Source organism: Eubalaena glacialis, chromosome 16 (assembly GCF_028564815.1).
Source record: "Eubalaena glacialis isolate mEubGla1 chromosome 16, mEubGla1.1.hap2.+ XY, whole genome shotgun sequence".
NCBI lineage: Eukaryota > Metazoa > Chordata > Mammalia > Artiodactyla > Balaenidae > Eubalaena > Eubalaena glacialis.
The window spans coordinates 65,293,500-65,318,324 of record NC_083731.1 but is presented as its reverse complement, the minus strand read 5'-3'; the positions used below and the strand labels follow the sequence as shown (position 1 = coordinate 65,318,324).

Sequence of the window (24,825 nt, the reverse complement as noted above, 5' to 3'; positions counted from 1 at the left end):
TTAGCAGATAGAAGATGTTGACCAGCTGTTGTCCATCTGAGCCAACAATAAAATAAGAGGAAACAGACTTTTATTGAGGCATAAAATACTTTCATACAAGGAAGAATTTCCTGACGTTGAGGAGTGTTAAATATTTAATGGTGTTAGCATGAGATGTTATAGAATTCTTTGGGGACCAGATACTTACTTCCAGGAATAGGTAGGTGTGGCCCAATGTCCAGTTACAGCAGGTGCGAAATTGCTTCTCAAAGTGCTTTTCAACCTAATCAATCCATTTGCAGATCATCTGCTGAGTTCTGATTGTGTTCTGTCTCATGATTCAGTTTTCACTGGACCTTTTGACCAGTCAGAAAATCTATTGCAGACCATGGAATTAACACTTTTTTGTCATTTCAGAAAATGAGGAAAATACTCTCTATGTAGTTGCATGCAATCCCGTTTCCTTATACTTTATGAATATGACTGGGAAAAGCGGCTACTTTGTGGACCTTTTTGACATCTTCCCAAGAACGGCCAGTGGAGTCTGGCACCCATTTGTGACAGTGGCACCGCTGGGAAATCCCCTCAAGGGTCAAGTGATTCTCCATGAGCAGCAGGTAATGACATGGTCTAATTATGCCCAGGGTAACTGATGCAAAGGAGAAGGCAAGAGTGTTTTTCAACCTATAACTAAAAATATGTGCTTTCATAAAGATTGACTAAAAATATGTGCTTTCATAAAGATTGAGGACAGGGGCTGAAGGACGGGGTCAGGAGTTGTATTTATCAGTACCACAAGGCAGGCTAATATCTTCCTCTCTGCAGAGACTTCTGAACCTCAGCACTAATGACATTTGAGGCTAGATAATTCTTTGTTGTGAAGCTTACATTCTCTTTGGGGAGATAGACAACAAACAAGTAAGCCAACAAATAAATACCAATTTCAAGTAGTGATAAGTGCTGTATAAAAATAAGGTAAGGTCCTAAGGAATGATGGGGGTGGGGTAGGAGGAGATGAAAGGGTAAACAGTACTCAAAAGAGTGCTGACAGGGTGAGAGAGTGTCATGGACATATATACACTACCAAATGTAAAATAGATAGCTAGTGGGAAGCAGCCTCATAGCACAGGGAGATCAGCTCGGTGCTTTGTGACCACCTAGAGGGGTGGGATAGGGAGGGTGGGAGGGAGGGAGATGCAAGAGGGAAGAGATATGGGAACATATGTATATGTATAACTGATTCACTTTGTTATAAAGCAGAAGCTAACACACCATTGTAAAGCAATTATACTTCAATAAAGATTTAAAAAAAAAAAAAAAAAAGAGTGCTGAGATATCTCCCCTTAGGAGATGACATTTTACCTGAAACCTGAATGGCATTCTTTATGTGGAGATAGCCATGTAAATATACTGAATGGAATTATCTTAGTCTGTTTGGGCTGCTGTAACACAAGTACCATAGACTAGGTAGCTTATGAACAGAAGAAATTTATTTCTCACAGTTCTGCAGCCTGGGAAGTCCAAGATCAAGGTGCTTGCATATTCAGCGTCTGGTGAGAACCCACTTCCTAGACAGCTGTCTTTTCATGGTAGCCTCACATGGCAGTAGGAGCAGGAATCTCTTTCGTGTCTCTTTTATAAGGGCACTAATCCCATTCATGAAGACTCCACCTTCATGACCTAATCATCTCCATAGGCCCCACTTCCTAATACATTGGGGCTTAGGACTTCAGCCTACAAATTTTGGGAGGACATCAGGCCATTGCAGGAATACACTGAGATTCTTTAGTATCTAATGATGCTCAAGTTCCAACCATCACTACTATTGTAAGACAACACTAATGAAAAGTACAGATGCCCAGAGTCAGGCTAAAAGTAATTCCAAACAGAAGATATAGATCAAAAGACAGTCTGTGTTTCAATTAATGAGAATTCTCCAGGTCTAAGTTAATCTGTACTATCCAATAGAAAGGAGTACAATGTTTTTGGAGACCTATTACCCACCTAGTATCTACCAAATAGTATACTAAGCATATTATTCATTCATCAGATATGTGTCATGTGCCTACTATTAGGGATACTGCCATGAACAAAACAACAAAAATCCTTGTTCTCAAAAGCTTACGTTCTGGTGCAAAAGGTAGACAATAAGCAAAGTAAATAATTAACATCTTAAGTCAGAAGATGAGAAGCAAGGGAGAGTAAAATAGAAGGCTGGGAGGAAGGTTGCCTTTAAAACAGGGTGGGCGGGCAGGGATTGCCCAGCTGAGAAAGTGATATTTAAGCAAAGATCTGATAGAGGTGAGGGAGAGAAGAGATATCAGGAATAAGAGAGTTCTAGGCAAAGGAATTATAAGTTCAAAGGCCCAGAGGCTGGAACATGCCTCTCCATCTTGAAAGAAGCGTGGTGGGGAAGACTGAATGAGGGGGAGGGTATAAGGAGGTGAGGTCAAAGAGGTCACTCAGTGGGTTGGGTCAGGGATGTGGTGGAAGGGTGGGGAAGCAGATGTGTAGAGCCTTGAAAATCATTCTAACATTCTGCGGCCTGACTGTGAGGAAAGGGGAAGGTCTTAGAGGGTTTCAAGCAGAGGAGAAGCAAGATCTGACTTATATTTTTAAAGGATTTCTCCAGCTCCTCTGTGGTGAATAGTCTGTAGGTACTAAGGCAGAATGAAGGAGATTAATGAAGAGATTTTTACAATGATCCAAGCAAGAGATCATTGCAGTTTGGAGGAGGATGGCGGTCATAAGTAATGATGGATTCTGGATATATTTTGAAGGTGAGACCAACAGGATTTCCGAACAGATCAGATATATGAGGTGAAAGAGAGTAAACTAAGGTCCACTTTAAGATGTAGGGCCTGAGCAACTGAAAGGATAGACCTGCCATGAACTGAGATGAGGAAGGAATTGATTTGGAGGGGAAGATTAGATGTGTGATTAAATTCGAGATGCCTGTAACATATCCAAGTAGATGATTCTGGTGTTTAATGGAGAAGTCAGAACAGGAAACATACATTGGGGCATCACTGGCATATAAATGTTATTTAAAGTCATGAAACTGAACGAGATCACTAAGGGAGTGAATGTGGGTGGAAAAGAGAAATCTGAGGACTAAGCCCTGGGGCAATGAAATATTAAGAAATGAGAGAGGTGAGGAGGAATCAACCAAGGGGAACTGAAAATGAGTGGCCAGTGAAGTAGATGGTTACACCAGGGTGTGGTATCCCAGAAGCCAAGTGATGAATAGCTCAAGGAGGAGGATCAATTATTAAATGCTGACAAATGTGTCAAGGAAAAGATTACATACATTATTCCGTGTTATTCTTCCACAGGCCCAGCGAGGTAGCTTTAGCAATATTTACATGTGAGAAAACTGAGTCTCAGTAAGTTTAAATAACTTGCCCAGTAAATACATGGTAGAACTGAGGTTCAAACCAAATTGGATTGACATCACCAGAATTAAACGTCATCCATGCTGTTGCTCACTGCAGAAACGTGGGGAAAAGAATAGTCTGAAAAATTTTTTAAGTATTCATAATAGGAAAATATGGAAAAAATGTAATGTTGTTACTTGTTAAGTATTTAAACACACTCTGAGAGTAAAGCGTTACCTAGAAACAGTACTTTTAGACTGTTTCTAATCAAGAATAAAAAATTGCATAAGTAACAGAGCAGTATTTCATTGAGTAAATAAGTCAACTTTAACTTTAGGCTTTGCCTAAATAATTATCTTAAATTCTGAGTTAATAAAATTTTTTCTGGTTTTCACAATTTTTTTCAATATGGCTTTCTCCTAGAAGCAGAATTTATCAATATCCAGCTATTGCTTATAAAGGTTTGTGTACGTCACATTGGAATAAGGGTTTTACTTTATAGATTTCCAACAAAATACCAATGCCATTGAATTGAATTCTACAGCCAGAAGAATCTGTCATAAAAAGCACATATCTTGGTGATTTTTGATTCAGGAAACCAATCAAATTTAAATAGGAGTCTAAATTTGGAGTATTTATTCAAACAATCTTGCCAGATTTTCAGCTGTCAGATAAACTGTCAAATTTACCTATACCAATTCTTTAAAAGTACGAGATTTTCAGGTTCTCAGGAAGAATTTTATTTTCTCAAAAGATCCAGTTATTTGGCAACATTGCTGACCAATACCCTGCTCACTTATAACGACTTTCATCAAAGAAAATCTGTTTTTCAGTGTAAAGATGTGCTTGACTTGCACAGCCTGCACTTTCCCTCCTGGCATTCTTGCACGCTACCTGGCTTATCCCTTGGACCAGTTTCAACAGTTTTCCAGAAGGGTACCTCAATGCCCTGAGCAGGCACGCACAGCTTATCAGGATACTTTCGCTACCTGTACTCTGAACTGCCTCTTCTTTTCCCAGAGAGGATATATCAGCTGTCTGTTTTATATTATGTCCCTGCTAGGATATAAGACCTCCTTAATTCCAAATGAACAGCATGTAACTGTAAAATTTAACAAATGATAAATAATTGTAATCGAATAAAAAATGTGTGCACTGCCATCAGTTCCTTCTCCCCCATTCTGCCCTGACAATGGAGCTAAAATATCGTAGAGAAGTACTTCCATTAATTCATCTCTCCCTTGTCTTTATAAAGCTTGGCAACAGATACATTTCCCTGGTTAGTTTAAGAAGTTGTTCAAAAATTCCTGGCTAAAATAAAATCTTAAGTGAGGAAAGGGAAATTTTGCCATGCCTAAAAATAAAGCCTCCTCCCCCCACCCGCCCCATGAGATGACTTATTACATCTGTACAAAGTTTAGAACTTCAAACTTTAGGACATTGAGGTCATCCAGAGGTTACTTTTCTCCCAGTCAAATACAAACATAATAAAATTGCTCACTCACTTCTCCTCCCTGCCCCCCTTAAAGGAGAGCCAAAACCACAGCTACATGTACTCATGTGTGATGCAGAATTCTATTTTTGAACTCAAACAGACTATATCATTAGTCATTTACAGAAGGAAACCATTAACATCTAAAAGGATGGAGCAACAGAACTCCTTCATGTTGCCAATTGCTTCTAGAACTAATTCTAAATACAGCAGTGGCTGGAAACATATATGTGTGTGTATATAAACATATATATATATATGTTTTCTGTTACTTAGAAAGATACAGTTTTTCAGTTCACTTATGCAAAATTATGAGTATATAAGTATTAGACCCTAAAAAGGAAGAAAAATGCAAAACTGTACTCATTTTTCTGCATAATCATATCTGTTTAATCATCTGCTTATTTCTTCTACTTCATCATATTTTGGGATCAAACATTATTTTTAGGACTTTCTGTTGCTTAGAAAAGTTAATATTACCCCAAATTGCTTAAGTGCTAACAATTCGTGTTAATGTTGTACATATTTATCACAAGAGAGAGTTTCTCCTTTAAAAAATACTTACTCAAAAAAGATTTAATCTAGAATAGAGACTGTAAATTTTTAACTTATTAATACATTTTCTTAAGGGAAACTTTAAGGGTTTTCCTTAAGGTTTTCATCATTTTCAAACTTTCAAATGCCAGGAACGGTGCTTCTTATATGACATGTTGATTTTAAAAAGAATATTACTAACACACATTCTTAATGGAGAATTGCATATTATACAGAATGATGCATTCTAAGAGTGTTTATGGAAAAATTTAAGCGTTGTCAACATGCTTGGTAGAAAATTTTAATACAGCCAAGATTCAGAGTATATGGAATAAAGGAGACTTTGGAACAAATGCTACTTTAATTCTTGAGCACTTCAGTAAAATTGACTAGTAAAATAAATTGAAACCACACTATGAGGTCTCAGATTTGCAGATGAATCATTAACCTACTTACATTTCTTTTTATTTCTCTCTAACTGGATTACGTAATAAAGGGCAAGGGTCATGGTTAATTCACCATTGTATTCTCCTTTGTGCTTTAAATATAAGCTGCTCAATAAATGTTATGGAACAAATGAACAGACTTTTCATGTTTTGTATATATTTTGCAAAATATATATTAATTCTTCGGGTGCTTTGTGATTTTATTTTCCCCAAAGAAAGTTCTTGAAATGAAAAGTTCATAAGGGTTAGGATAACTGAAGGGGCCCGAAATTTAAAACAAAACAAAATAAATAAGACAAAACAAAATAAACAAAAACAAGAAAGAAAGAAAAGACAATTGTATAACAAGGCCTGACAACTTTCTGGTGCCTTTTTGTAAACCTGTTAGTCTAATCTTCAAATGTCTTTAAATTTTAATGAACAAAGCCCACTTCTTTGCATCTCTTTAAAATATTTAATCTTTTCTGGCTTTCTCAATTTTAAATTCTTATTTCATGTGTTTCTGTTCACTTATTTTAATGCCTAAGGTTAATTTTTTTTTTAATTTTTTTCTTGAAAAAGTCCTCCTAATTACTGAGAGATTATTACTTCATTTGCATAACTGATTAATGCTGCTGGAGCAATCTCTTGTCTGTACGTTATTACAGCACCAGCTATGAAAGTTCTCAAGCTTAGTGAATGTCAAGATGAAACACTCATTACTAGCTAGGTTCTTGGGGTCCTTGATATTTTCTTGCTAACCCATCTTTATAACATGTACATATTTTCTGAGTTGAACCTGGATTTGTGAAAAGAATAAATGAGATTCAATTATGCACAGTGTAAGAGAGTTTTCAACAGAACATTGTTTAAGTGTGATTTTGATAAAAGTAAATGGGCTTTTAAAATTATCAATTCTCTTAATTTCCTCATTTGTATATAATAAAACAGAAATCATGGTTAAGCTAGCCTATATTTACAAGGCGATGGTTTTAAGATAAAATCTTCAAAGAGGAGATCCTGCATTACATAATTAGAAATATCTTCATTAAACCATCTAATACTTTAAATTCTGTATTAGGGAAAAACATTTAGTGTCTTCATGGTGTCTCTTAAATATTTCAATATTGTCGTCTTCCCTTTCGTTTATTTATCACTATTCCCTTTATTCCCAGGCTGCCAAGAGGCTGCTGCTAAATAAATAAATAAATAAATAAATAAATAAATAAATAAACAAACAAACAAACAAACACGCAAACAAACTGTTCTCTTTATTTCCAGAGCAATGTCATCCTGTTGTTGGATACCACTAGCCAAGCCCTTCATCGTCTCATCTTACCTTCAGAAGAGTTTACACTTAAGAAATCTTCCTGGTGGAACAAGGAGGAAGCTGTAAGAAATACCCAACTTGTCCAGCAAATTGCCAAGGATTTTCCATAGCTTTGTAACCGTAAAAATGCATGCCTGCCCATCCCTTGTGGTGCCTTTTGTTTGCTATAATGCACAAGAGAATTCTCTTATTATGCACTTGTAAATTTTAATATGATACAAATAGGTAGACATAGATACATATATAATTCAATATCAATGGCTTCTTTTTGTATCCATCATAGTCACATGAAGACTTGTCAGGACACAACTCACAATAATAGGACATCATGAGCCATTTGAGTGTGATATTCATGACAAATCCCTAACATGCACTTTAATAGTCACTTTAATAGTTTTCCAGTTATGAGTTTATGTTTGGATTTATGTAATGAACCTATGAGTGCAACAGCTGATTGTATTTGCTAGATAAATAAACGTTTTAGCTTATTAACTAAATTAAACTAGTAAACATTTTGGCTAACCAACGAGAATTTTTTCTGCCATTTAGAAAAAGGTAATGGATATAAAATAAGGCTTACCCTCTGCCCTGCACAACAGCATACTTAGGTCTTAAAAGACCACGAAGAAAAGAGATAGTTTAAATGTCATAAATATATCCAAATCTAAGAAACAAAATATTTCCTATGTATTTATGTTATGGTACAAATTCCACAGTTAATCACCAGATAGCATGTTTATTTCTAACCAGTATTTGGCTTTTTTTTTTTAATATTCTTTTTTTTAATATTTATTTATTTATTTGGTTGGTTGCGCTGGGTGTTAGTTGCGGCATGCGGGCTCTTAGTTGCGGTATGTGGGATCTAGTTCCCTGACCAGGGATCGAACCTGGACCCCTGCATTGGGAGCGTGGAGTCTTAACCACTGGACCACCAGGGAAGTCCCCTAAAATATTATTCTAAAGATGTTTTAGTGAGCAGTTCACAATTAATTTTGAAATATATTTTAATCTATGTTACCGTAAGAGTCTTGGAGTGGATAAAGAGGTAGCTTCTCAGAGAATTAACATGTTTTACACGTTGAAGAACTTTATTTAAGGAAAAGCAGCTGAATAGACATGAATGCATCTGACACATTTAAAGTGAATATTTTGTTTTGTTTTGTCTTTAGGAAACTTACAAAATGTGTAAAGAATTTGCGCACAAAAACTGGCTAGTATTCTACAAAGAAAAAGGGTGAGCTCTTTGTTGTAGAAGATTTAATCTGGGATCCTTATTGTGTCCATTCTGTTTCCTCCTTTAATTATGCTTGTTTATTGTAAAACTAATGTAATAAAATTAGAAATATTTTATTCTAAAAGTATCTTATCCCACATTGCAGAACATTGAAAAACAGACATAAGAAAAGACACTGCCCATAATTCCGTATACAACCACTACTAGCATGGTCGCTCTCACTTCTCATTTTTAATTCTTATGCATACCTTTACATAGTTTAGAGTTTTATATATCTATTTTCTCAATTAACATTTTTCTGTGTTATTATCTAGTCTTAAAAACATTGTTTTTAGGGTTGTATAATATATCATGAAATGACTGTGCCATGGTTACTCAACCAATATCCTCACCATTTCCTTTCAGAGAGTTTTCTTTTTTTTTTTTTCAGGAACACCCTGGCTGTGCTGGATGTTCTAGAAGGGCGAACTCACACCATCTTACTTCCCATCAACCTCCAGACAGTTTTTCTCGTAGCAGAAGACAAATGGCTTCTGGTGGAGAGCAAAACACATCAGTGGGTAGATCTACATGGCACCTCATGGAGTGTGCTTAGTTATCCAGCAGATCCTTACAGCTCTGTCTTCCTGTGTCTGTCTTTTAACAATTTCTGTATTTGGCAGCATCTCTATAGGTGAAACTTCGAAGAAGAGGGGACGGGAAAATTTAAATAAATTAAATGGAACTTCACAGAATAATTATAAAAGTGTTTCAGAAGATGACCTTGAAATTAACAGTGAAAACATAATGACTTTTACAACTGATCCATATTTCTTTAGGATTTTTCCTGTTAGCACACTGAGAATTCACTGTATTCTTGCCAAACTAGAGATACTTCAAAATAGATTTTTAGTTTATCCTCTCTTCAGAGGGCCACAGTCTCCATCCAAATGCTGTTGCTTTTTTGTAACTTCACAGAATCCACCCCTTAGAAGCTTCTTCTTCATTTTATCTCGTGTGCTCTTATTTGGTTATGTTTATGTTTGTGTTGCCTCTTCCATTGGACCGTACACTTCTTGATGAAAAGGACATTATGTACACTCGGCATAAGTGGGGTGCACAGTAAATTTTGAGTCACCCTCCCTCATGCATTACATCTACTGGCTTCATGCAGATTCTCTGCCCCTCTGCTGACAAGCAGAAGTGACCTGCTGCAAAAGATTCCTGGCTATTTATATATTCCTATATTAGAAATCTTACAGACAAGTAGATCAAGGGGATTACAGCAGTGAGGGCTTCTGTCCCTTAGCTGGTCATAAATGAGAGATTGGGCTCCCTCTTACTTGCTGATCAGTCATATTAACAGCAGGCTCCATGATAGTATGGATGTGTCTCTTTAGAGTCGCTTTTCTTTTTTTTTTAATGGCCCTTCCTCTTACAGGAAGTATTGGATTTTCAGTTCACATTTATTACTGCATTGTTATTATGCACTGCTCTTATACAGTGTTAAGAAGCTATTTTTTAAATTCATGATGAAACTCTGAAACTGCAAATTATACTCAGAATATAAAAAAGAGGCTTTGGCGGGGGGCGGGCAGGGTATGGGAACTCTGATTTTTCCTGGTCTGGCCTCATAGTTATTAGAAAAAGAAAGACTTTTCACTTAGATGTTTTGTTTGTTTACAGGAAATATCTTTTAACTAAGCCTGCACACATCGAATCTGAGGACAGTAGGGTTTGCCAGTTGTATGTGCTGAAAGAGGAGCTGCCTAGCACAGGGTTTGGAGTCACACAAGGTAAATACTGTGTTCTGTGTGTTTGTGGCTGTATGGGTACATGTCTGCATACATACTGTCCTCTAGAATCATTTAAGGACAATAATATCAACATGTTAACTTTATACCAAAAAAGAAATCTTAGTCACTACCCTAGAAACAGTAAGTAAGAATCTATCGTCTTTTAAATTCTGTCTTTGAAATTTTTAAACTAACAAGTCAGAATGTTTACATATATGTAGGTTCCAAGTCTATTTTAGGATTGCATCATTTCTTTTTTACACAGACCATCAGTATTTCTACTTTATTCATCACAGTTTTGGGGGGGGTGAAAAGTAATTATGAAAAAATTCTAAAATATACCATTGCTAAGACTGGTTTGGGCCAGTTTCACCTCTTTCTGCAGAGTGCTATTATATTAATCTTGATTGCTAATAAAAATTTGAATTCTTGAATAAATACTTGAAATCACTTTGAGAAGATGCCATGATTGTGAAAACTGAGTTTTCTCAGACAAAAAGCCATGAGTGTAATTGAAAGCATTTTCTCTTTTTTGATTTGTGCTTTTCTGTTTGAGTTGGTGAGAATGAAATCTTGCAAAAATTAATTCCTGGAGCACTTTAGGGGCATATGGTGTTTAATGTTTCTCTGACACTTTTTAGAAACAGACTTCAGCATACCTCATAAAATTTCAAGTCATCAACTATCATCTGAAAATCTGAGTTCAGCTGTGGGACAAAAGATTGCCTCTCCTAACCGAATTCTCTCAGATGAGAATAGTTATGCTACAGTCGTTGTTGGTTTCCCAGATCTCATGGTAAGCATAAATTTCTTAAATGATTGAATAACTATTTCTTCCCCCCATCTTGGCCTATACTCTATAAGCCTATTTGAGGGGTAATTAAAAACTTAATGATTTTCTGGTAAACATTTCAGATCAACCTTCTGTTTTCCAGACCAGTCATTAAAAAATGCATTCTATATGGTTTCATTGCTTGTTAAAAATTAACATATACATTGTAGTGCAATTATATAATTTAGTAAAGGAAAACCAGTATTCTCCATACATGGGAGTTCATGTGACAGGTAAATACTTAACCTACTGACAGTGATTTTATATCATGCTGTCTTAATATGTGCTCATGTCATCTGTCAAGAGGGACAATTTGAGACTAACAAAATAATATTTCTTCTAGAATTTTTTAAAGTGAAATATGTTGGAGTCTCATTACTGTAGGTTAAGTTTTTCAACGCTCATGAACACCAATTCACTTTCCATTGAGTTTTGCTCTGATTTATATCTTTGCTGCATCCAGATTATACTATAAATGCTGGTGGTCTCAATTTACTTTGCTTTTAAATGGATCCTTCTGCTGTTATTTACTATTATCTGTAAAGAAGAGGCTATCCATAATTGACTTTAGGTGAAACTAGGTACCATCTTCCCCTGATGGAAATGTGAGAACATGAAATATAAAGGTTATTTCAGCCCAAGTTGCCATCGAATAACCTTAGATGTAACTCCATGTGTTTTGATTAAACATTTAATTTTCATAATTTCCTTTGTAGCTTTTAGGTGGGATGATAGAATCACTTAAAGATAAAAATATTGGCTCTGCTTAATAGTACACCAGTCTCACATGCCTCAAAATTTTAATGTAATTAATGAATGATGAGTACTTCAGGGTATAAGACTTTTGAAATCCAAAACCCGATGGATAATGTGTGGCTTAGGACTTTGCCTTATGTCTTCTTAATTATCAAGTAAAAAACATTTTCTGTGGATTATATATCTGAAAATGAAACATGTTGTTGGAATACAGCATCTACGGCAGCCTTGATTAAATGAAAGAGTTATGTTTAATATGCTTTCTACAATGCTTGCTGCTATCAGTAGAGAAAATACTGGAGCTACTTTTCTGAAGGTGGAACTGTTTTAAAAATTGATCTTTTGATTGAAGAAATTAGTATAGAAATATAATGTCACTATAAAAAGGTAAGAAAGCTGAGTATAAGGTAATGTTTATATTGACCCTTTAGAAATCCTTTGTAGACTGTAGGACTAGTGACCTTGTTAAATTAAAAGCTGCATCCCCTATATTTATTACCCACCATATCGGAGATGTTCATGAATTTTTGTTTAATGATAGATTAGATCATTCAGTTAGACAGCCTTTCAGCATTAGATTAGATCATTCAGTTAGACAGCCTTTCAGCATTTTATGAGAGCAGTCATATTTTTTAGACCCCAACACAAGTCAGGCACTGTACTATTCTAAACCATTTCGTACATGATAATTAATTTTTACAACAATTGCACAAGGTTTTGTAGATAAAGAAACAAAAACAGAGAAGATATATCCCCCAGGCCACAAAGATATTGAATAAGGGAGCTGGGATTTGAGCTCAAGGGTGACTGACCCTCAAACCCATATCCTTTCTACTATATACTACAGTGCCTTTCTGACTTTATGTGAATTTCTTTTGATTCTTTACAAAACTATTAACAAAAGGGCATGTCATCTCTTTTTAACTTTTTATAGCATTATCAAAGGCACCTAAATTATTATGAACTTATTATAACTTTCTTAACCTACTACCAGATGACCACAAAAACCGACAGCAAGTATCACAGTGAATCCTTAATAGTGAAACATTAAAAGCATTCGTTTCAATATCAAGAGTAAGACAAGGATACCCACTACCACCACTTCTACTAAACATTGTTCTGAGCGTCTTAGACATGATCCATGAGAAATTTTTTTGATACCTTGACTTTCCTCAAAATTAAAAACCTCGGGCTTCCCTGGTGGCACTGTGGTTGAGAATCTGCCTGCCAATGCAGGGGACGCGGGTTCGAGCCCTGGTCTGGGAAGATCCCACATGCCACGGAGCGACTAGGCCCGTGAGCCACAATTGCTGAGCCTGCGCGTCTGGAGCCTGTGCTCCGCAACAAGAGAGGCCGCGATAGTGAGAGGCCCGCGCACCGCGATGAAGAATGGCCCCCACTTGCCGCAACTAGAGAAAGCCCTCGCACAGAAACGAAGACCCAACACAGCCATAAATAAATAAATAAATAGATAGATAGATAGATAGATAGATAGATAGATAGATAGATAAATAAATAAATAAATATTGTTTAAAAAAACCCTCCACTCTGTAAAAAAGACACTGTTAAGAGAATGAAAGGACAGTCTACAGGCTGGGAGAAAATACTGGCAAATCACATTTCCAACAAAGGACTTGTATCCAAAATATATAAAGATTTCTTAAAACTCAAGAGTAAGAAAATAATCCAGTATAAAAAATGGGCAGAGTGGCCCATTATGAGGTGTCAGAGGTCAGAGGCTGAGCAGATGAGCAAGGTATCTGTGGTGTGGGAGGGAGTAACAACTGGCGATGGGAATCAAGTCCAGCCAGGATGAAGATGGCACCCCGTGAAGGGGCAGCCTGGTGTGGGATGTGGGAGCCCAAGTAAGGTGAAGAGTTTGTTGATACGTGCGCGTAGCTCAGTGTGGGCTATCAGGCCAAGCAGAGTGAGGAGGGCATTGGCCTGGAAGGGAAAGTTAGTGGTGGAGATGGGAGATGAGTCATATACAGTGGAACTGAGCCAAAAAGTAAGTATATGAAGAGTAATGACGTCTAGGTTTCTCACTGTTAAAGAAGGGAGTTACAGATACAGAAGGAAAGAAAACTAGAATGAGTCCTGTAGTGGTTGGATTGGAATTGGGTGTATCTGGGTGAACTCATGGTTTTCAATGTATTTAAGTAGATATAGAAATAAAATCAGAGGTAAATGTGTAAAAAAAATGGGCAAAAGACTTGAACAGACTCTTTACCAAAGAGGATATATGGATGGTAATTAAGTACATGAAAAGATGTTCAACATCATTAGTCATTAGGGAAATGCAAATTAAAACCATGATGAGATACTACTATTGCCTATTAGAATGGCTAAAATAAAAAAAAAAAAAAAATTTAAATACTGACAATACCAAGTACTGACAAGGATGCAGTGCAAATGCAGCCCTCACACATGTTTATTGAAGAGCAAGGGCAAACAATAACCAAGACATTTCTGAAGAAGAACCAAGAATAAAAAGCAGAGGTACTTGCCCTACTAAATTTCAAGGCTTATTATAAAGCTTTAGTAACTAAGACCACATGGTATTGGCCTAGGGGTAGAAAAATATACAGTAGAACAGAATGGAATGCCCAGAAACAGCTGCCTGCATACATGAAACTTTTCTGATAACAGTGCTGATCAGTGGGCAAAGGTTAATGATATTTGAACAATTAGCTATCCACGTGAAAAAAAGATAAGCATGGAGCCCTGCCTCACACCACTCACAGAAATAAACTCCTGAGGGGTTAAGGAATTAAATGTGAAAGGCAAAACTTCAAAATGTTTAACAAATACATAGGAGAATATCTGTGATCTTGGAGTAGAGAAGGATAAATATATATGTGGTAAAAATTTAAAGTAAAGCAAGAGAAAAAATTAACACAAAATTCCAGAAGAATTAATGTCTAGGGAATATGAAAGAGATGTGATTGAAAAGGGGTCCTCCAGGGGCTTGAGAAATACTGGTAATACTATTCCTATGCCAGATAGTGGATGCTATAGTATAGTTATTTATAGTTACTTAAATTACCTGTATTGTTATATTCCCTAATTTTAGCTATAATTCAAGATAAAAAATGTGTTGCATATTTCACACTTGTCTGAAAATTATGATTATTGATGAAGCAGCTATCTTCTGTACCAAATTCAAAAAGGTTAAGGAATAATTTGATTTTCTTATATTTGTGAAATATAAGTTTACCACTGGTATCTGCTTAAAGGACTGCATTGTAAAAGTTGTGAATGTAGTTTATAATACTTCAGTGCTTGAATTTCTCTCCTTTGTTTTTTAGTCACCTAATGAAGTTTATTCTTGGAAAAGGCCAACATCTTTGCATAAATCAAGGGTCACTGATACATTCTATGGAGGGAAGAAGAAAATTGGAGCTCCAAAGCAGAGCAATTGTGTGACTCTTTTGGATACTAATCAGATAGTCAGGATTTTGCCCCCAGGAGAAATCCCTCTAAAAGATATCTACCCAAAAGGTAAGAAACTTACCAATTCCTATTTTATCAAGCTAGTCAAAGGTAGTTTGGTTTTGGTAGGGATATTTAACTTATCATTATCGTTTTTTATTTATGAATGTGAATAATTTTAACAGGGTTTAGTAGCTAAAAAGACCTATATGTGCTCAGAAGGGTTTCACTAAACTTCTCATAGGACTTTAAGACTTTTACCTTAAACTCCTGCGTCTAAAGGCCAGGGACTTATGCAGCCTGATTCACTTACCAATGCTTTCAAAGTCAACTTATGTTTATTACTGCATAACTTACACCAGGTCCTGTGCTGATCACTTTTCCTTGCATAAATTCATTTAATCATCAAATTCCCATTCTATCATTAATGTACTCTCAAGTTTATATGCAGGGAAACTGACAGAGAGGTAGAGTAACTTGCTAGGGTTCTCCCCAGCAGTGGTCAGCAGAGCCCAGATTTGCACCAAAGTCTTCCAACCCAAGGCCACAGCTACTCTTACTGAACCACACTGGCTTTCATCATAAAGGATAATTATGAAACTTTTTGATCATCGAGCCACTGATTATTATTTGCATCATAGTGGTAGTAATATTGTCGTGTGTTTACATTCATTATATTAGTGTGGACTTCATAAATATAATACTAAACACATTATAATAATCTGTTACTGGGTTTGAAAAGTCCTGGTTATATGATAATGTTAGAATTAGTTCCTTCCAAATAAATCACCATTTCCTTAGAATGTTTTTTATGGTAGAAGAGGCAGGTGGATACACTGACAATTGCAGTGCAGTGCAATAGGCATATTCACAAGGTGATATATAAACACAAAGGAGACGCTTACAACCCAGGCTTGTGATTCCGAGCTGACTCTTGAAAGATGAATGGGAGGGAATCAAATGAAGGAATTGTTCCAGGAAGAGAAAACCCCACGAGAAAGGTGCAGAGGCATTACAGAGCACTCCAGGAGTTACAAGAAATTCTATACCAGAATTCAGTGCACCTTCATCCACCCAGAAACCTGTGGGTCGGCCCTGATACTTCTCCCTCATCCTCCACATCATCATCAATCGCCATGTCCTTTTGATACAACCTTAATATACCTTATATCCACCCACTTGTCTACAGTTGAGTTGCCAACATCCAGATCACCACCATCTTGAACTGGAACGCTACAGTAGCCCTCTGACAGAGTCCCCTCTTCCATTCTTCCCCCACCCCCCATTCTCCACACATCAGACAGAGTGTTGTTATTTAAGTATTTTAGTGTTCTCATTTGTTCTTATTAGGGACCAGTTACACAGAGTAAAATTCATCCTTTTTAGTGTATAGTGCTGTGAGTTTGACAAATACATACAGTTGTGTAACCATCACCATAACTGATAGAGAACAGTTCCATCTCCCCAAAACCTCCCCCATGCCACGCTGCCATCAAGCCTTCTGCCTCCTCCCATACCCCCACTGATCTGATTTCTGTCCTTATTGATTTGCCTTTTCCAGAATATCATATAAATGGAATCACACAGTATGTGGTCTTTTGAGTCTGGCGTCTTTCACTTAATATTATGTATTTGAGAATCATATATGTTGTGTGTACCAGTTGTTTGTTCCTTTTCATTGCTGAGTAGTAGTCCATTGTGTGGATATACCACAGTTTGCTTATCCATTCACAAGTTGATAGATATTTGTATAGTTTCCAGTTTTTGGCAATAATTAATAAGGCTGCTATGAACATGTTTGCACAGATTTTTAAGTGAACGTAAGTTTTTGCTTCACTTGGGTAAATACGTAGGAATGGCATTTTTATGTCATATGATAAAACTGCCCAACTGGTTTCCTGAATAGCAATACCATTTTGCATTCCTGTCAGCAATAGTGAAAGTTCCAGTTGCTCTGCCACCTTTTCAGTGCTTGGTATTGTCAGTTTTTCACCATTCTAGCAGGTGTGTAGTGATACCTCATTATGATTTTAATTTTCATTTTCCCTAGTGCCAAATGATGTTGAGCATCTTTTCATATCTATCTTCTTTAGTGAAACATCTCTTCAGATCTTTTGCCCACTTTCTGAATTGGATTACTTGCTTTCTTTTTAATGATTTTTGAGTATTCTTTATATATTCTAGATATAAGTCCAGTGTCGGATACATGCTTTCCAAACATTTTCTCCCATTTTGGTGAAGGGCCAAATCTCTTATGTTTTCTTCTAGAAATGTCATATTTCTAGATTCTACACTTAGATTTGTACTCCACTTTGAGTTAATTTTCTTATATGGCACAAGGTGTGGATTGAGACTCATTGTTTTGCATGGGGATAGTCAATTGTTCCAGTACCATTTGCTGAAAAGATTGTTCTTTTTCTATTCAGTTGTCTTTGGACCTCTGCAGAAAATCAACTGACCACATACATATGTGAGTCTGTTTCTGGATTTTCGTTTGTGTTCCATCAATCTATATTGGGTTGGCCAAAAAGTTCGTTTGGGGTTTTCCATAACATCTTCCATAAGATGGTACGGAAAAACCCAAACGAACTTTTTGGCCAACACAATATGTGTCTATCCTTTCACTAATACCAAACTCTCTTGATAAAGGAGAGAATCTTTGTCATCATCCACACTTCATTCATTTTCACTGCTGTACATACAGTACAGCCAATTTATTCACCTGTTCTCTATTGGTACACATTTACCTTCTTTACAATTTTTTGCTATTACAAGTATTCTTGTACCAGTCTCCTTGTGTATATGTGGGGAGTCTGTAGCGTATATATCTAAGAGTGAAATTACCAAATTGTTACCCAAAGTTATTGTTCCAGCAGCATAAAAGATGAGGCTATTCTCCATCCCCATCTTCTCTTGCAAAGGTCAGACATTTTATTGTGCACGTCCCTGATTTCTAGTAAGTTTGAGTATCTTTTTATATGTTGTGATTTACTCTTTGAAAATTGCCTGTTTATATATTTTTGCCATTTTTCTCTTGGTTGCTAGGAGTTTTATTTACCCTCATTTTTTAAGGTAATGTTCCTTAAATATTCCAAATGTATAGAAAGTGCTTAGGTTAGTGTCTGACACAAAGGAATATTTTTTTTAATACATTTATTTATTTTATTTATTTATTTTTGGCTGCACTGGGTCTTCGTTGCTGCGCACAGGCTTTCTCTAGTTGCGGTGAGCAAGGGCTACTCTTCGTTGCGGTGCGTGGGCTTCTTATCGCGGTGGCTTCTCTTGTTGCAAAGCACGGGCTCTAGGTGTACGGGCTTAGTTGCTCCGCGGCATGGGGGAATCTTCCTGGACCAGGGCTCGAACCTGCATCCCCTGCATTGGCAGGTGGATTCTTAACCACTGTGCCACCAGGGAAGCCCAGGAAGAATTTTTTAAATGTGGGCTGTAAAAAAAAAAAAAAAAATCCTAAGAGAATGGTAAAGGGAGATCTCAGGTTGCTAGCTGTGCCCAGGCCTAGGGATCAACCAGTTAGGATTAGAAAAGTTGAGAAGATTTCAGGAGAGATGCCTCCAAGAAAGTGAAGTTGATAAACCCAACTATTTGAACACATTAAGAAATTCTGACATAGGGAGAACTTCGAGGATGAATTTGTGCTAGGTACATGAAAAACTAAACCAACAACAAAGCATGATTATTAACTCCATGAAAAGAAAAAGCAATAATACTATTATAAAACATAGCTCAGCTGTAAAGAGCATTTATATAATCATAACAACATAAGTGCTGGATGTTAATCTAACAAAAAATTATCATATAAATGTACTGGGGGATGGGAAAAATGAGGTGGTAGGCAGGGGGAGGGGTATGTGAAAAGAGTTAAACTCTCATCTTACATGGTGAGAAGTCAATAAATAATGCCTAAAACTAAAACATGAAGACAGCACCATAAGGATGAAGGTGAATACTAAAGAAACAGCTTTAAAAAGTAGAAAGCATCTCTGGGAGCAGAAAATGAGGGGTGAGAGGAGTAAAGTCAAGGCTGATGATTTTTTCCTTCAGTCTGTTTGACTCTTTAATCTATGTGCCTATAGATCTCTAATGATAATTCAAACTAAATTAATCTTTTTAAAGTAAATAGAATCCCACCACCTGATTAGTCAGGAACTAATGCACATCAGCCTTTTATTAAAGAAATCAATAGCAATTGTAAAGGCTACTCTCCTGGTGGCTTTTACAGAGATGGTATAAATTGTGGTTAATGCAGATGGGGAGAGATTTACTTCTTTCTTCCAATCATTTTCCTTCTAGTTAAATGTTAGCTTTTTTTTTTTTTTACTTTAAATCACAGGCCCCAGCTCTTTAAATACAAAATACTGACTCTTGATTGAAAGCAGTGTACTGTTTTCTGAACTTTGAGTAAATTCAAAGATTTGGTATCAGCACAATCTCAGGGCACACATCACTCTTTTAATCTGTGAACATAGAAGTGCATTTAACCTAGTAGTTAACAGAAGTACATCAAATTACATTGCTTGAAGGAGTGAATTTTTTATATAATTTCATCTTCCCTCTGAAAATGCTCTTGGTTACTTTGTCTGACGGTTTTTATACCCCCTCCTAACCTTGGCACTGTGCGTCTAAGCTGTCCCCACTCTATATGGGAACCGCACACTAAATGCTGCGGCAGTGACTTCCCTTTAATCGTTAGTGAACTAATCCTGAAATATAATTTATACCTCTCTTCGAAATCCACCTGGATTATAAATGTAATGGAGATTTACTGAACCTCCATCCTCTCTACAGTTTTGAAGCATTTAAAATGGATAGACAAGGATTTGGCTAAGTTTGGAGGGAAATCTGGCCACGGTTTTCACTTCTTTAATTCAATCATGTATTCTGAGCTGATTTATTTTCAAATCCGGAAACATCACTTCTGATTATTTTTCAAGGCTTACCATTACCACCGTCACTACCACCACCCTTAAAGTGCTTTATAGCCACAAATTGCCTTTTCTGATACGTGAAAATATGTTTTAGCGCGAGGAATAAAATTCTTGCTTTCTCCTTCCTGAAATAGACACAGCCATTATTGCATTTTCTCATCCTCTTTATGCCATGGAATTAACTTGCACATTGAAAAAAAAAAAGAAAGAAAGAAAGAAAGCTGTAGGAAAAAAGATACTTAAAATAAGTTGGCTTACTTTGCTTTCTCAGGCAGTCTAAAAGCACTGGTGGCGGTAGTGAAAAACAGAGTGCGTGTAAGTGGCAGGCCAGATGCAACTGGCTAGCTAGGCAGCGCTAGTCATCCCAACTGCTTCAATAACTGGTCATTTTTGGCAAAGAACCAGGGTCTATAAGTAATTCAACACACTTCAGTTAGGTGCTAGCCACAGGAACTGTCAAAAATGATATATGGTGCAAAACTTTGTCCAAGACTGACCTTATATCCCAGGCAACGTTCCAATGCAGGTGGTGCATGACTTACGATAAGCATGTTGGCTTTATACAAATGGCTATCTGAGGATGGCCAATTCAGCTGCGTGGTTGGGTTACCATAGTAACTCTCTTTCCTTACTCTCTGCTGTCCGTGGACATCACTTTCCCTTCCTCCTGCCCCCTTTTGCCCTCTGGGACCACTCCTTGCCTAGCTCTGCAGCTCACACCTGGCCCCAGGGCTGTGATTCCCACCCTAGAATCCTTTCGAAGTCCCTAAAGGCTCACAATGATTTAAAAAAAAAAAAAGGAACTTTCCTCTTTATGCTGTGGGCTCCTCAGACAAGGCAGGAACCACACACATCTCTTTCCTGTGTATCCCCAATGCTTCGTATAGTGTCTGGTGCAAAGTACGCTCAATCACGTTTGTTGAATAAATAAGAGATATATTGAGGTTTTCAGATGGCCTACTCAAAAAACTTCAGCTGCAAACATGAAATTAAAATGCCAAGTTTCTTATTTTTTGTAAACTACATTGGATGAATTCAATGTGGACATTCCGGATATCTCATTCTAATCAGAAATTATAATAAGAGGTAGACAACAGACAAAAATCTTTCAGAGTATGGGTTCTTCGTAGGGGGTATTTTTTTTAAAGAGACATTGGTGGCCAAGATTTTGTAAAATAAGACATTTTTAAATTGTTGCCCTACGGTCAGCTCAGGTAGGATCTGTGTGGAGTGGTGGGCAGAGCAGAGATTTTAAAGCCAGAAGAAAGGCCTGGTTTTGAAAGCCTTCTCTATCACTCTCCAGGCAAGTCCCATTATTATACCACCTCTGTTAAGTCTCTACTTCCTCATCTCTCAAACAGGAATCCAAGGTCTTTGTTGTTGTCAGTGTTAAAAACACTATCTATAAAGACTAAGCAGTGTTCCTGATGCAGTGTTCCTGACACAATGGTGGCAGCTGGTGATGATGAGCATGGTGGTGGTACTCAGGGCTTTGGGGGAAAAGTCAGTAAACGCCTGGAATTTGCCGGGAAACAACTCTGGAATGGAAGTTGAGGACTCTGGCCCCCCTATCTCATCACCCTCTCCTTCCCCGCCTTTTCATATTCTTCATGACCCAGAGTACTCGCCCCACTGCCCAATCCTCACCTCACCTTTTCTTGTCTTGAAGGGTCCTAAGGGTAACGGCCACTGTGGGTGGAGCAACTACTAATTGGGTGCAAATAATGTCTATGATGCTCAGATGCTGTCGTTATCCCCATTTTACAAATGATGAAGGCAGGTCTCAGAGAACTAACTTGGCCAGCGTAAAACATAGGAAATATCAGAGCCAGGATTTTCTACCAGGCCAGTCCAATTTCAAAGTAGGTGCTGATTCCACTGTGTTACACCGTCGTTGTTGTGATTTCCTGGGAAGGAAAAAGAGAATTCAAATGATGAAATATTTTCAGATAAACTGTAAGTGCTAAAACATTGACCCATCTGGGGAAGCTATCAAAGAAAATGAAAGGAATTTAGGTAATTCTCTTGACAGTAAAGAATCACTAACATGCATCTATTTCACAGTCTCTGTATTTCCCTGACAAAAACATAATTCTGAGAGTCTAGCCTCAAGACTGGAATTGGCCAGCCCAGGACCTTGTCAAGTGGGTCCCAGAGTTCTGCTCTACACTAGTGATAACTTCATTCCACTTTTAGCAGCATCCATGCTTTCTTTAGGTCCTATTTTTGTATCATACAGTAATTTAACACTCGGCTCGTGTCTTGACTTGTTTGCAGATGTTATCCCTCCACAAACAGCTGGTTATATAGAGGTCACTGATCTCCAATCAAAGAGACTCCGATACATCCCTATTCCCCGGTAATCTGTTTTCACCTTTGTTCTTAGCTTGTGTGTCAGATTGAAAAAATGAGTGAATTCTTATCATGTACTCCGAATAAATGTGTGCTTTTTGCTTCCTTAAATAGCAAGCTCTTTTTTGCTTTTTTCAATTACAGTTGGTTTATATCTTGCTGTCCTGCATTACTTTTTTTTTTTTTTTGGCCATGCCGCACGGCATGCGGGATCTTAGTTCCCCGACCAGGGATCAAACCCATGCCCCCTGCAGTGGAAGCGTGGTGTCTTAACCACTGGACTGCCAGGGAAGTCCCTGTTCTGCATTCTTTACTGCCGTTTTTATTTTCATTTTGGAAAAAAGTTCAAATGTTACCTAGGTATAAGTCTAACAGCCTTCAAGCCTTCATTTCTCCTTTTTGATCTGTCCTAATGATAAATTTTTTTGAAACAGCATTTTGTAGTACAGCAAAAATTTTCGTATTTATTAACTCCGTATATTAGTTTTCTGAGGTAAATGTATTCAAGATGTCAAAGAAATTTAAATAGCATTGGTTTAATATTGTTTTTAAATATGTAACTGAGCATCTACCATTGTGAAGGCTATACAGTAGCCAAAGGGTTCCAGAGATTTGGAATGGAACTCATTACCACTGGCTGCTTTTATTACTGTTCAGCAGTGGAAGCAAAGCATTCAAACTAACTAGACTAAGGGTATAAAAGGAGAAACAATGATGCTCCATTTCTTCCTTGACAGACACATGTGTCCTCACTTGTAGCCCATCCCTTTCTGGATGCATCCATACCTGATCTCCCTTTCTCAACCTAAGTGTGTGCCTGCTTTTGTATAGATTGATGTCACATCCCCTCCTAACATGTACTCCCTCACAGGCAACTGAGGCCTCACAACACATTGGTTAAAGGCTCACCCAAAATCCTGGGGAAAGGAGCCTGGAGAGGCTTCCAATGTCAGAGGAAGGCCAGCTACACCTGTCAGTCACCCAAACGTCACCAGACCTCCTGTTGACCCACGCCTCCAACTCCCAGAAGAAAATCACTCAGCATGACAGTACAAAATAACTCAGAAACACAGTTTCATTTCTTAGGACCTTTTAGTCAGGTTCGAGAAATATGAGAATAAAAGTATTATCCAAAGAAATAGATTTACTTGTTCCAACATATATAAGAATGCCTTCTTGGAACATCTTAATGGGTCAGTTTAATGAAAAATAGCTTTTCGTCATTTGGGGAAATTTCTTATTCCATTGTATGTTCATTAAAACAAACTATTAGTTCAAGTAGCAAAAGAAAAGAACTTTTTTTTTACATTTCTAAAGCATGATGATTTTTTTCAATATTTCTCTTAATTTCTCCCTAATTGGCCCTAGCTTTTTATTTCAGTGCTTTTCTCTGTTAACTTTCTGTATGAACCATATGTTATACCTGCCATAGAAGTAACATCTGGAAGGGCAGCTATATATATACAGCCAGTGCCAGCCGATCACCATACTTCATTCATTTAGTGCTGTGCTGTCCAGTAGAAATAGAATGTCAGCCATATATGTAATTTTATGTTCTTAGTAGCCACATTAGAAAAGTAAAAAAAGAAACAGGTGAAATTACCTTTAATAGTGTTTTATTTAACCCATTCTATTTAAAGTATTACTATTTTGAAATGTATTCAATATAAACATTTTAATAATACTTGACATTCCTTTTTTCTTCTGAGTCTTTGAAACCCAGTATGTATTTTACATTTACAGAACATCTCAATTTGGACTTGCCATATTTCAAATGCCACGTGGTTTAGAGTCTGTTCGTTATCAGTATATCCTGAGTTTCTCTTGAGATTAACTATTGCCATTTTTGGCGTATATGTAATCCAAGGGAACAACCCATCTGGATTTCAGTTTTGTTGCTGGTTGCTTAAATTTAGTATTCTGCTAGATAGCAGGAATTTTCCATTTGATGGCTAACTTCAAATAATAGAAAACACAGTAAAACTATATGTGACTGCAGGGCCAAAATAAATACATCACTTTCACTCTCAGTAAAATGTGAGTATTAGTCCTCAAATTTTTGTATTATTTGCATTTGTAAAATGATACTACTTAGCTCTGACATTTGGGAGTATATAAATCTGGGCTTCACTCTACTATAATTCTATGTATTCCTTAAAGACTTTGTTATTATATATAAGGGGAATGTGCATTTTTTTTAAAAAGGTGAAGAAGAGATTCTAGACCTGGTGTGCAAGTTGTAGTAAATACGTGATATCTTCAAGCACATTTTTGACATACTGAAGAAATTGCCCCTGTAAATTTAAAGTTTCATGGTGGAGAGTTAAATAAGCAACCAGTAGGTACTGTGCTCAATAGAATCAT

The 24,825-nt window shown here is 37.0% G+C and overlaps 1 protein-coding gene across 7 annotated transcripts in view; it reads left to right on the top strand.

Moving 5' to 3' along the window:
- VWA8 (von Willebrand factor A domain containing 8) overlaps positions 1-24,825 on the top strand; it is a 364,541-nt gene that overhangs the window by 230,690 nt on the left and 109,026 nt on the right. For all 7 annotated transcript variants that reach the window (XM_061170620.1, XM_061170619.1, XM_061170622.1 and 4 more), the window contains 8 exons: positions 397-596; positions 7,089-7,199; positions 8,307-8,371; positions 8,802-8,927; positions 10,037-10,146; positions 10,788-10,942; positions 15,043-15,235; positions 22,387-22,468. In XM_061170620.1, coding sequence (XP_061026603.1) covers positions 397-596; positions 7,089-7,199; positions 8,307-8,371; positions 8,802-8,927; positions 10,037-10,146; positions 10,788-10,942; positions 15,043-15,235; positions 22,387-22,468 — 1,042 coding nt within the window. The remainder of the gene's footprint in view (positions 1-396; positions 597-7,088; positions 7,200-8,306; positions 8,372-8,801; positions 8,928-10,036; positions 10,147-10,787; positions 10,943-15,042; positions 15,236-22,386; positions 22,469-24,825) is intronic.